The sequence below is a fragment of the Henckelia pumila genome, chromosome 2, assembly GCF_033568475.1.
Source record: "Henckelia pumila isolate YLH828 chromosome 2, ASM3356847v2, whole genome shotgun sequence".
NCBI classification, from domain to species: Eukaryota; Viridiplantae; Streptophyta; class Magnoliopsida; order Lamiales; family Gesneriaceae; genus Henckelia; species Henckelia pumila.
This window is the reverse complement of record NC_133121.1, coordinates 15,691,830-15,706,563: the sequence shown is the minus strand read 5'-3', so window position 1 is coordinate 15,706,563 and position 14,734 is coordinate 15,691,830. Positions and strand designations below refer to the sequence as shown.

The 14,734-nt window shown below is 35.7% G+C and overlaps 1 protein-coding gene across 1 annotated transcript; it reads left to right on the top strand.

Annotated features, from left to right (window-relative positions):
• The first annotated feature begins 5,738 nt into the window (after nt 1–5,738).
• Nucleotides 5,739–6,722, top strand: LOC140877268 (uncharacterized). Its single transcript, XM_073280811.1, has one exon. It carries the CDS (start codon nt 5,739–5,741, stop codon nt 6,720–6,722), a length of 984 nt encoding a protein of 327 aa, XP_073136912.1.
• Nucleotides 6,723–14,734: the final 8,012 nt, after the last annotated feature.

The window sequence follows — 14,734 nt, the reverse complement described above, 5'->3', positions numbered from 1 at the left end:
ATGTTCAAGCCAAGAGAAAAAAACAATACACACCGACAATAATAGAAAAATAGAAATTGAACTGCTTGGATTTAGACAAATAAAAAACTTGCGCCTCTTCTCTTCTGTGATCTGTTCATGGATGGTTTCCATTGCACTTTACTTGTATAAAAATGTTCTTTACCCATAATCCATATCAACTAAAAATACTCTAACTCAAAAACATTAATTCTGGATGAACCGGAAAGAAATTCAGAAATTGGAACAGTGAGAATAAAAGGACCTTATGGAGCATGCAAAATGACAAAATGGAACCGAGAGAACAAATGGAGATTGACACTGGTTTTGCGGAAGAAAACTGCTCGTGGAAGTTTTTTTTTTCCACTAACCCATTTATCAAGTTAATATTGGTAGGTTTAATTTGCAATTCAATTTTTGACCACACCAACACACCAATTTAGTTTTTAAAAGGGTCTCAAACTTAATATAATAGAAAGAGATATATATATTTCTTGAATCCCTTTCACAGTTAAAAGGTGCGTACTAAGAATCTAGCAGTATAAAGTTGAGCACTAGCCATACCTGCCCTTTCCATGCTTTTGGCCTTTATTCTGTTTCTCTCCAACCATATCTATGTCCCATATTATTATTACAACCAATCAAAGAAAAGGCAAAAAGCAAACTACCTCAAAACCTTATAATTAACAAAGTGTAACTAACAACCTCCTTCATTTACATTTTGCTTTTTCTGTTTTGTTTTTCTTTGTTCTGCAAACTACAGGTAGTGAACTTCAAATTTATTTTACTCAAAAATTATAACGATGCACAATGATAATATGATTTCCATTAAGTCACGCATAGAAAGTACAACTCGTTAGAGAACCATCATTAATCAACAGCACATTATGTGCAGGGAACTTAAAAAAAGAACAAGATTCGATTATCACAGCAGAAAATAAAAACTCATTAAGCAAAAGTGAACAACAATAAGAAAATAAAACATGATTAATTAAAGATACCTAGTCATAATTAATATAGTCTAGTACGCATTCCGCCCATTCGGATCGAACTTCATCAATTTCTTCATTAGAGTAAACTGTTTTCATGAACTGTGAACAGTTCATTAAAATCATTCAATTCTCAACTTCATTATCAGATCATTTCTGGAATCTCTTTCAACAGAAAACAATGCTTCAGAACAAACATTTATCGCAGAACATTATGTTTCAGCTTTAAAATCATTCTATTCTCAACTTCATCTAATATGTCCTATTCGTAATCTATACAATTCAGTCTTCACATCCTGTATTTTTCTCAAACCATATCGGGTCTGATAGTTGATACTTCAAAAATTCTATCTCAACACAAAAAATTTCTGATTTTCTTCTCATCATCAAGTGGCAAAATCAATCAAATAGTATTGAATCAGATACTATAGTTCTGAGCATTTCCTCGAAACTCTGGATAGTCATCTCAGACAATCCATCGATCAAGGCTGGTACAATGCAATCACATTCAACCAAATACTCAGAATTCATGTAAATTAGTGCCACAATTGATCAAATAAACCTATAGTCTCGATCTCGACCATAGATTGCAATCAATTCCTGAAATCTCATAACATCAGTATCTTTTTCACAGCTATTTACTCATATCTGTATCATATCTAATACAGCACATTCTTGAATTTGTCGAAATATACTCTACTTCAAATCGCAAACTCATGACGATTCGAGTACTTGAAAACGAAAAAAAATCTTTCGAATAGTGTCTCATATTTTGACTCGACAATTGCTAATCTGTTTCATAGATCATCTGATCTCTTATTTTCTACTTCATGTATTGGAAATTGAAGTATTGCAAAGTCAATTCTGTCATATCTGCTTTTTCTTTTATCAATACTGATTCCCCAGTCATTCATACACATTGGAGACACTTGAATGAATAGTAATTCTGTAGTAATGTGCTTTTTCTCAATCTATATTTCATATCAAGAATATCGAGCACAATCAACAGATTATTCACTTCAATTCCATTCATTCCGATTCATTGTCTTATCTCACATCGTAATTTAGCATTCTCAATCAAATTCTACTCGTTTGATCTCATATCAATGTTGTTTAAGTTTCAAGTTGATATTCATCAAACACTCACATCGAGTAATGATATTAGTCTCTATCAGTTACGAGCCAATAATATCAGGATATATGGAATCAATATATCCAATTAGACAATGGCCAATGAAAATCGATTCGAAATCAAGAATCAGATAGCATCAAAGGACATTGATCAAAGTCGAATCGTCAAACCAAATAAATTCTGGAAGGCAATCTTTCTAAGTGAAAACAACTCACTTGCATTTCAAAACTCGGGGTGAAAAATCAAATCAAGACTCGATAAATCAACGAATATGAGCCAAGGAAAAATAATCACATCGGTGATCCAAGTCCATATTAGTACTATTCCCAATATACCCCAAATCACGGTTGACGACATGGCTTTACGATGAAATATCTACATACACTGATCAATTAGGACACCGTCCTAAGGCATATTCAGATAGTACAATAGGAACTCCAGATTACCAGAAAGAATTCAAATTGAAGGATTAAATTATTCAAAGTTCACCTCATGTCATTTCAATGTCCAGAATTAGGATTTAGTAATCGATACTGAATAGGAAGAAGCTTCAAAAATTAAGATCATACAATGCATCAATGAATCAATAGCATGCGAATCAAGAAATACATGCATCAAATATCGTCAATAATTAAAGGAAGGCTCAACTGTAACTGAATTCACTATTGCTCTTCACATCAATCGTCGCTACTTAAGCTAGGCATCAAAATTCATTTCTCTCATTCTCGATAAGTATAGGAGAAACATGTCAGCTTCATTCTCCCATTTCATTCACTATCTTTTCGAGTCATTTTTGTTCATACATTTCCATGTAAAACTCACTCTTAGCATCCGTCATGTTAAAATCAATATCATATCATTCAGTATATTTCAATCCATTTAAACTAGCTTTCACCTGGTTTGATGTTAGTATGCACTTCTCAAGATTCAATCAACTTAACATAATCAACTCATCTCAGAGTTAAGTATCTAAACAAAATCCGTATCTTCATCAATCATATTGTTACACATCTAGTGTAATCCCAAGGACATCGTAAATTCAATGTCTTACCGAAATATATCTCAATGGTGAGCAAACGAGATAAGTCGATTCATTTATTCAGGATAAAAATGTTTCAAATCGCTAGCTTTGGTCTCCGAGTGTGTTACACATCATTCCAAAGCCTACAAATTATACCTGAATGAATCAATTCAGAATAATAGAAATTCCATTCAAAGCTGGCGGAGTCTTACTATATCTTGAAGTGCTGTCAACTTCTGACATTCTCCATATCGAGGAGTTATCATGATGCTAGAGATTCGAGGTTTTCGAACAAAATCAAGTCAAGTATTGCTAATCAGCAAAATACTAATTCTTACCTCAATTCCAGCTTAATAAATTCTCGAAGCTGATAGAGCAGCTCCCTCGATATTGGATGGTCTCCTTGTCATCTCAATCTCATGACAGCAATAGCCAAAGGCTCTTCCACTTATCCTTCAGATTTATGGCAATGCATCGCCATTTTCATGAGCTGAACCTATAGTCAATCTCAGACAAATATCCACAATCTTTATGTTATAGTCAAGGTATACATCACCTAATCAGGTTTTAAAATTCATACTCATTCAGTGTATTTCCTGACAACGTCGCATATCTGTTCTTCAGAGTGTTCAGCAAACAGAGTAAATCAATAGGAGTTAAGTTTCATTTCTCAATTCCACTAACTCCTACACCGCAATTCAATGCAATGATCTTCGTAGTTCAAAATCATATTTTCTTTCTTCTCATATAGCAAATTTATCAAATGTATCAACTCGATATTGTGATCAACATCATAGTCCTCTCCTCATTAGCTTACCTCTGCTCAAGACTCGGTTCTGATGTCTGAAGACAAATACACATGCTTCCACTCGATTCAGAGATTCAGGTAAGCATGTAAGGTCAAAGAATTCAAGTACACCTGCTTCCAATCACTTCAGATATTCAGGTAGCATGTGCAAGTTCAATATTAAAACATGCTTTTCAACTACAACACAGTATCATGTGCTAAGTTCACAATTATGAAAGCATGTATCATACTTGCAATTAAAGCATGTAATTTAACATGTAATTAAATCATCTCATGCTAGTATACAACATAAGCAAAGATGAAAACTCAATCTACCCCACACACTAATCTTCTATCTTAGTCCAGAATTTTCTCGCTCTGATACCACCTGTTGTGGGGACCTCGGGTTGCTAATCAAATCTTGGGGCAATTAATCAATAAAAACATGATTAATTAATAAAAGGATCAATTAACATTAATCAAACATTAAAAAAATGCTTAAACCAAGAGCTTAAAAAAAAATTTAAAAGCCAGCACCTCGCTCGATCGGGTAAACTCACCCGATCGAGCGAGCTTAAATCCTCATCTCTCGGGCGTGGAAAAATACTTGGCCGCGCTCGATCCCACGAACTCATCCGATCGAGCGGGCCTCAAAATCAAATTCTCTATTTGAGAAAATCACATGTCGCGCTCGATCCTACGAGTACATGCGATCGAGCGTGCGTGCCCTGTTCAAAAATCTGTAGATTTATTTTGCTATCAAACTTTGAACCTTCAATCCAAATCATTCAAAAACCAACTCAAATCATGGTTGATAAAATCTGAAACATTCATATATACATGTATGAAGTCTCAAGTATATTAGCATGCATTTATTACATCAAACGGATCATTTAGAAGGCGATAAATACACAACTACATCAAGTTTCATCAATGTACTATAAATCAATATAGTTCTATCACGTTTGATGTTTCTGTTGGAAAATTTGTTATGGACAAATGGATGGTGAATGAGGCTTTATGCTCATTGTCCCACATTGATAAAATGTGGGAATAAATTGCACTAGATAATGTCAAAGTTTAGACAATGGGTTGGGGCCCCAAGGGGTACCCATGTTTGTTAAAGGGAGCGGACCTAGTCTAGGCTAGGTTCGAACCATTAGCCACACGCGCGCGCGCGCCGCCGCCGCCGTCCGTCCGGCTCGGCTTGGCACGGCACGGCACGGTCACGGGCGTGGGCTGGGCTGGCTTTGACATAAATATAACTTTTTTGGACAAAAATTAATTAAATATTTTATTTTGCTTCCGAATCAGTGCAACCATCCAGCTCGAATCAGTGCAACTTTTCGTATGAACGGGCACGACTTTTGGTCCGAAACAGTGCGTCCTTTCGGCTGAACAGGTGCATCTCTTCAGACCGAACCATTGAAACTTTTTGGCCATGCATGCATCGAAGGGGTGCAACCATCCGAGGCAGCTTTCCAACGTCTATAAATAGACGCCATATGCATTCATTCCAACTCGCTAATTTCTGATTCTCTCTTCCTTCTCTTGCATACTCATACATCTGAGTTTCGAGTCTGAGTTTTTTAAACACTTTGAAGTGTTCATAGTGCTTTGATTTTGTAGTGCTACTAATCGAAGTTGATAGATAGCGTTCTATCTTGGGAGACACTTTGATCAACCCGTAAGCACCTAGGCGGACAAATTTGTCTTAAAGATAGAGAGTTAAACTCTCGGCTTGCTATCTTCTCTGTTGCTGTGTGCGTGTTGTTGAAAGGTGAATAACAAGTTTAAGACAAATTTCGTATGATGGCTACTGATCCTTCTGCCAAAGTCACGCCGCCCTATGTTACGCCCCCACCACCGCCCCCTGTTACGCCACCGCCACCGGTTGTCACGGCCCCTGCTGTTTCTAATGCACATGCCGAGAAACCTGAGAAGTTCTCCGGTACTGAATTCAAAATAATGCAACAAAAGATGTTGTTTTACCTTAAGACACTTCATCTGGCAAGGTTTTTGAAGGAAGTGGTTGCTGTTTCGGCACCAAATGCTGACACACAAGCAAGATCTGCATTTGATGCATGGTCTCATAGTGACATCTTGTGCCGGAACTATATACTGAATGGGTTGGATAATACGTTGTACAACGTATACTCTGCAACCAAGACTGCTAAAAAACTATGGGAATCCTTGGAGAAAAAGTATAAGACCGAGGATGCTGGCACAAAGAAATTTGTAGTCGAAAAGTTTCTTGAGTTCAAAATGGTTGATACCAAGACGGTGATTAGCCAAGTGCAAGAGTTCCAAATCATCCTCCATGATATAATGGCTGAAGGGATGATGATCAGTGAATCCTTCCAAGTTGCTGCTATAATCGAGAAGCTTCCTCCTTTATGGAAAGACTTCAAGTATTATTTGAAGCATAAACGCAAGGAAATGGGGCTCGAGGACTTGATAGTAAGGCTGCGAATTGAGGAAGACAATCGCAAGTCGGAGAACAAAGCTGGTAAGATACCTATGGAAGCGAAGGCAAATTTGGTGGAGCCAAACGCTATGAAGAAAAGAAAGCATTTTGGAAAAGATGTAAAGCAAGGGAAGAACAAGAAATGGAAAGGAACATGCTGGAACTGTGGGAAGACGAACCACAAGGCCAAGGATTGTCGCTTGCCGAAGAAGGACAATCAGTATCGAGCAAATGTTGTCCAACACAAATCTGTGCCTATTGACTTGTCTGAGATAGATCTGTCAGCAGTAGTCTTCGAGGCTAACATGGTTGATCATCCTAGAGAATGATATATCGACACTGGAGCGACGCGACATGTCTGTGCTGACAAGGAGTTATTCTCGAAGTATACTCCTATAAGTGGAAGAGAGCTCTATATGGGTAACAATGCGACTTCTAAGATCGTTGGCTTAGGCAAAGTGGTGATCAAGATGACTTCGGGAAAGGAGCTTACTCTTATTGATGTCCTTCATGTTCCGGACATACGGAAGAATCTTGTATCCGATTCTAGGCTGGTTAAGGCCGGATTTAGAATAGTTTTTGAAGCTGAAAAAGTTGTAATCATGAAAAATAGACAGTTCCTAGGAAAAGGATATATAGAAAATGGACTGTTCAAAATGAATGTAATGACCGTACTTCGTGATCTTGAAAGTAATAAATTTAATGCTTTGAATTACTTGGTTGAATGTTCTAATTTATGGCATACTAGATTAGGACATGTTAACTTCAACACTTTGAGAAAACTTGGAAAATTAAATCTTATTCCAAGGACTAAGATTGATTCAAACTACAAATGTGAAGTATGTGTTGAAGCTAAATTAACTAAAGTACCTTTTCACACAGTGGAAAGAAGTACAATACCTCTAGAACTAATTCACACTGATGTTTGTGATTTAAAGTTTGTGCAAACTAGAGGTGGGAAAAAGTACTTTATTACATTCATAGATGATTGCACAAGATTCTGTTATGTGTTTCTTTTAAGAAGCAAAGATGAAGCTCTTGAAGCATTTAAGACCTATAAAAATGAAGTTGAAAATCAATTAGGAAAAAGAATCAAGAAAATTCGTAGTGATAGAGGAGGTGAATATGTTGCTCCGTTTGAAGAATTTTGCAATGAATCTGGTATTATTCATCAAAAAACTGCTCCTTATTCACCACAATCTAATGGCATTGCGGAAAGAAAAAACCGTACTCTGAAAGAAATGATGAATGCCATGCTAATAAGTTCTGGACTTCCCCAAAACTTGTGGGGGGAAGCAATACTTTCGGCAAATCATATTCTTAAAAAAATTCCACATAAAAAGAAGGATGAAACTCCTTATGAATTGTGGAAAGGACATAAGCCCTCATAAAAATACTTGAAAGTGTGGGGGTGTTTGGCGAAAGTAGAAATATCGAAGCCAAAACAAGTAAAGATTGGACCTAAGACTGTAGATTGCATCTTCATTGGATATGCAAACAACAGTAGTGCATATAGATTCCTAGTGCACAAGTCAGTGATTCCTGATATACATGAAAATACGATTATTGAATCAAGGAATGCTGCATTTTTTAAAAACGTCTTTCCTTGTAAAGAAGGAAAATAAAAGAGCTCTTCCAAAAGAGTTCATGAATCCACTAATGAGGAAACTCATGAAAGTGAAAAACCAAGGCGTAGTAAGAGAGCTAAGATAGCTAAAACTTTTGGTCCTGATTTTCTTAGTTATGCTATAGAAAATGATCCAAGGACCTTAAGCGAAGCGTTATCTAGTCCTGACGCTCCACTTTGGAAAGAGGCCATAAAAAGCGAAATAGATTCCATCATGCAAAATCATACTTGGGAGTTAGTAGATCTCCCACCGGGAAGCAAACCGTTAGGATGCAAATGGATCTTAAAAAGGAAATACAAAGCTGATGGAACAGTGGAAAAATACAAAGTAAGGTTAGTGGCCAAAGGATTTAGACAAAAAGAAGGGTTGGATTTCTTCGACACATATTCCCCTGTTACGAGAATAACATCTATTCGAGTACTTATAGCAATTGCTGCTTTAAATAATCTCGAAATTCATCAAATGGATGTAAAAACAACATTTTTAAATGGTGAGTTAGAGGAAAAAATTATATATGGTACAACCCGAAGGATTCATTGCTCCCGGTCAAGAAAGAAAAGTGTGTCGACTCATTAAATCGTTGTATGGGCTAAAACAAGCTCCTAAACAATGACATGAAAAATTTGACAAAACAATGATGTCAAATGGATTTAAGATTAATGAGTGTGATAAATGTGTTTATATAAAAGGCACACATGACTCATATGTAATTGTTTGTCTATATGTAGACGACATGCTCATAATGGGTAGTAATCATGATATCATCATGAAAACTAAGAAAATGTTGACAAAACATTTTGATATGAAAGATATGGGAGAAGCAGACGTTATCTTAGGAATTAAGATAGTAAAAGCGACTGAAGGAATTATCCTAACACAATCTCATTATATTGAGAAAGTACTAAGGAAATTCAACACGTATGATGTTACGCCGTTAAGATCACCTGTGGATTTAAGTTTACATTTATCCAAAAATCGAGGTGAACTCGTATCTCAACAGCAATATGCAAGGATAATTGGGAGTCTAATGTATGTTACAAATTGTACTCGTCCTGATATTGCATACTCAATAAATAAATTGAGTAGGTTTACAAGTAATCCTAGTCATGATCATTGGAAAGCGTTAGAAAGAGTATTTAAATACTTAAAGTACTCAATGGACTATGGATTACATTATACCACATATCTTTCCGTACTAGAAGGATACTGTGATGCAAATTGGATATCCGACACAAAAGACTCTAAGTCCACAAGTGGATATGTGTTCACCATTGGTGGAGGAGCTGTGTCGTGGAAATCCTCTAAACAAACTTGTATAGCTCGTTCAACTATGGAATCGGAATTCATAGCTCTAGACAAAGCGGGAGAAGAAGCGGAATGGCTTCGTAATTTCCTAGAATATATTCCGTGTTGGACGAAACCAGTGCCAGCAATAATGATACATTGCGATAGTCAGTCGGCTATAGGTAGGGCACAAAGTAGTATGTATAATGGTAAGTCAAGACACATACGTCAAAGACATAATACCATTAGGCAGTTGATCTCAAATGGAGTTATCGCAGTAGATTATGTAAAATCAAAAGATAACTTAGCGGATCCGTTAACAAAAGGTTTAGGGAGAGATCAAGTAAACTGCTTATCAAGAGGAATGAGATTAAAACCTACAAAATTAAAGGATATTCATAGCGGAAACCCAATCTTGTAGATTGGAGATCCCAAGATCTTGGTTCAATGGGAAAATCAAGTTATGAATGTTCGCATGCACTTAGAACTTTGTTTTATTCTCATTCCTAGGATAAAAGTGCAACTTGTGCAAGTAGTGAGGTTAAGTTTTAACAAACTTTTAATGATTCCTATATTTCTTTAAGAAATAGATTATGACAGGATACTTATATACTAGGAGGTCATCTATTTAAGTGTGAAGACGGGCCGCTTCAAACGAAACACTTAAGAATCCAAGATGTTGTCCAGGGCCAAAACGGACAAAACCATGAGAACAAATAAAGTGTGAGAAAAATTATTGTGTGAATACTGTTGTCTAGGTTTACATCAACGGCTGAATAGTTCAAGACATCACGTTCACTAGGCAGCCTAGTAAATCCGATAGTATTTCACTAAGGAAGGTTCAAAGCCGCAAGCTACCTCTCCCCATACAATAATTTTCGTAAGAAACTCTGTTTTAGCATATGCATACATATTCGCATAAATCACATTCATGTGGGGGATTGTTGGAAAATTTGTTATGGACAAATGGATGGTGAATGAGGCTTTATGCTCATTGTCCCACATTGATAAAATGTGGGAATAAATTGCACTAGATAATGTCAAAGTTTAGACAATGGGTTGGGGCCCCAAGGGGTACCCATGTTTGTTAAAGGGAGCGGACCTAGTCTAGGCTAGGTTCGAACCATTAGCCACACGCGCGCGCGCGTCGCCGCCGTCGTCCGTCCGACCGGCCGGCTCGGCTCGGCACGGCATGGCATGGTCACGGGCGTGGGCTGGGCTGGCTTTGACATAAATATAACTTTTTTGGACAAAAATTAATTAAATATTTTATTTTGCTTCCGAATCAGTGAAACCATCCAGCTCGAATCAGTGCAACTTTTCGTATGAACGGGCACGACTTTTGGTCTGAAACAGTGCGTCCTTTCGGCTGAACAGGTGCATCTCTTCAGACCGAACCATTGCAACTTTTCGGCCATGCATGCATCGAAGGGGTGCAACCGTCCAAGGCAACTTTCCAACGTCTATAAATAGACGCCATATGCATTCATTCCAACTCGCTAATTTCTGATTCTCTCTTCCTTCTCTTGCATACTCATACATCTGAGTTTCGAGTCTGAGTTTTTTAAACACTTTGAAGTGTTCATAGTGCTTCGATTTTGTAGTGCTACTAATCGAAGTTGATAGATAGCGTTCTATCTTGGGAGACACTTTGATCAACCCGTAAGCACCTAGGCGGGCAAATTTGTCTTAAAGATAGAGAGTTAAACTCTTGGCTCGCTATCTTCTCTGTTGCTGTGTGCGTGTTGTTGAAAGGTGAATAACAGTTTCTAGACAAGACAACTAAAAACCTGAGTCCTCACGTGCTAAACTCTCTCCCAAGCTGTCAATGTCGTCTTTGACTAGCTCTTGCCTCACCTGTTGTCATGCACACATACAAAACAAGACAATAACCGGATAAACTCCGGTGAGAATATAGTTTCCAGTATAAAAGACATATACATGCGTTAAAATATAAACATGTCAACTCTATCCATTTCAATTCAAAGATAGAGTAATATAACGCATATATTAATTCAACACATATCAATCAAAACTTCAAATCAAACGATTTATATAGCGCACTATCAAGAATTGATCTCAAATCATTTCCATCAAGATTCGTATCCGATCTTGATATGGATATCCATCTATCGTAGTCGTCTCAGACTAAAAAATAAGATCGCCTCAGATCTTGGCATAGAATCAATTCAATATATCATATCCTATCAAAATCAAAATCAAAGATCCACTAACTGTGATGGATCAACAATAACATCAGTTATAACTCAAGAACAAGTAAATAAACAAGTATGTGATTTGTTTGGGATAACTCAAGAAGCGTCATTCTCGAGTATCTAAATCCCTGACTCTCGATGTCATCTTATACCTTTCGTTTTGTTGAGTCGTAGTTGCTTCAAATCTGAACAACCTACATCAAAGAATAGCAATCAAATCTTTTCAAGTTTCTCATTCAATCTTCAAGTGAAATAACTCCATCCTTGAGATATTCGATCTCATTTCCCAAAAACTAAAGTCTCGAGTCCGAATCACTTCTTACAAATCTAAAATATAGCATATCAAGCTATTTATATCAGCTAAGAACTCACATAAAAATCTGCTCAATCACATCTTAAACTTCAAGGCAAAACTAGTTACAAACTTTGCCCAATTCTTGGCCGATTCAAAGTTTAGATTCTCGAGCTCGAAACATTCAAATAAAATCCGGAATGAATTCTATTCAAACTAAAAATATCAATAACAACTCATGTTATGTTCAGCTCAATCAACAAGATTCAAAACAGTTTCAATCTCATAAGTCGGCGGCGTAACGGTACAAAACGGCAACCCGAAACTCAACTCTAACAATCATATCCACTTCAAATACAATTCATACCAGCAACATAATATAAAAAAACAGCTAGATCAATAGACATAGATTTTGAAATACATGCTGAAAATTCACATCAATTGCATACGGCTTCCGTTCTTCGATCTAACTTCGACACGGTTAAGGAATATAACTCAAGAATACATAGTCATGCTCGAATCTGATATATCCCAACATTTAACTTTCAAAACATGCTGGAAAGAAGAAAAACTTACAACAAATCGAAACTCTTAGTGCGAGGATCGCAACGCTATTTTCGGAATTGAAATCGGACAACCGGAGCATGAGATATCGGAGTTGGAAGATGAAGTTTAGCTTCACAAATCTGAAATATTGAGAGTCTCTCGACTTTGGCTGAGAATTCTGATGAAAATCCATACATATACACGTTGGCATACATATATAAAACAAGTGTCCAGGCCAAATTCCAATATTTGCACTTTGGCCCCTCAAGTTTCCACTATTTGCAAATCAGTCCCGAACAAGCGATTTAATTTAATTTTAATCCTAAATAATTTAATAATATTAGAATTTAATTAAAAACTCTAAATATTCCCAAATTAAATATTCTCGGATTAAATTAATAATTTCGGACATTATCGCAGTTTAGTCCTTGAACTTCTCTATATTTGCAAATTGATCCTTGCTCGGATTTCACCGTCGAATTAAATCTTCTTTCATTCTTGGAACTCGGAATTTAATTCTTAAATTCCATAAATATTTAATTCAAATATTTCCATATTTAATTTAAGAATCCCGGAATTTAAATCTCAAAATCCGTAAATTCTCAAATTAAATATTTACAGCTCAGAAATTAAATCTCTAATTTTCATACATTATTCAATTGATATTTTACAAAAATTCGAAATTTCAATATCAATGCCGTAATTAAGAACTTAATCTTTCAGGGCCTTACAATCAATGTCAGCTTCGACATTACTACTCGCAAGTGAAACAAGCTTCTTTTTTATAACAATCCTGTGAGTGTTGCTTATTTTTCCTCCGAAGTGTCGAGACAGGAAGCTTGATTCAAGATTGAGGTCCAAATCAACTTGTTGACCTCTCTGGTGCAAACCAAGCACGATGGAGAAGTCTCTTGACGTGAAAGGAATGGAAATATCACCACCAACAATGAAAGAGCACGAAGGGCTATCAAATCTTTTAAAGAGATAGTCTACTCTGTCACTACTTACAGGAAGAACTGGCATGTCTATCCATTTACCAACTGGAGTATTCTTTATCCTACTGAGTTGTTTGTTCCCTACAATCGGCTTCAACTCTTCCATGATTTTTTTACAATAAGCAGGGGAACATCGTGTAAATATTACCTTTCCATTATTCATCAACTCAACATCATCATTTATTTCCTCTTCATCGGCCATTTCTAATATTTAAAAATTTATACAAAATATTATCATTATCAAATCAAATAATAAAATATGGAGTGGTCAAGAACAACCCAATCATATTTGGGAACAATTTACAATATATTTTCAAAAACTGGTCATTTGTCGAATTAGCTATATAAAACTATCCAATATAAATTCACAACAACAAAACCGTCAAATTTTATAACAAAATGTCATTCATTGACAAAGATTGATGTTCTAAACCAAGATATACTTTAACAAACATCTTCAAGAACAAAACCCTAACAATTAGGGATAAAATATATATCATGAAGAACTGTAACAAATAAATGCGAAATTCAGAATAATCATTCCAATTTTTTGACAAAAATATCAATCAAAACATAACAAATTATGTAAAAAATAAAAGTACCAACACATTTGACAACAAAACCCTAAAAAATTGGGACACAACGAAACTAGAAAATATTTTTTAAAATTAAATGAGACCAAAATTATTCATCAAAACGCTAAAATTGTGGGTTACTCGTGAAAAATAATATATTGTGGTCGATTTCAATAATAGAATACATGTTTAACCTGTTTCTGATTTCTTCTTCTTCATCATCATATTCGGCGATTTTTTTTTCTTCCTCACTTTACCAGTGCCTGAACCTGACTTCTCTTTCAAATGTTTGTCTCTCCTCGTCATCGGTGCCATCATCAAGACTAAGAATATTGTCGCTAAAGATCAGTGCTTTGTGTCGTCGAAGAAGAATCGGTTGATGAAGGAGGGAAATAAACGTCTGTCTCTGATCATATTAAGTATTTTAAAAATAAAGAAAGGGTATTTTGAGGTTATCAAAGAAATTGAGGGTAGTTTGGTCAACTGGTCACAAATAGGGAGCTCAAACATATTGCAGACATTTGTCAGTGAGCTAGAACACATAAACTCTTACACAGAGACTGAGAAATTATTTGAGTTTCCCCTTGGGGATTTATCGAAACTTTCCCCTTATTATATTTCGATTAAATTTATTTAAATTGTTAGTTTTATTTTATGATCAAATCTTTTATTTTTTTAGGTATTTTAAAAATAATATTCAAATATTTACTAACAATTTATTCTAAAACATAGAAGTTAATTTATTTTTTTAATTTATTAATTTAATGTAAAATCGAACTGAATTACTCAAATAAAAAAAACGAAT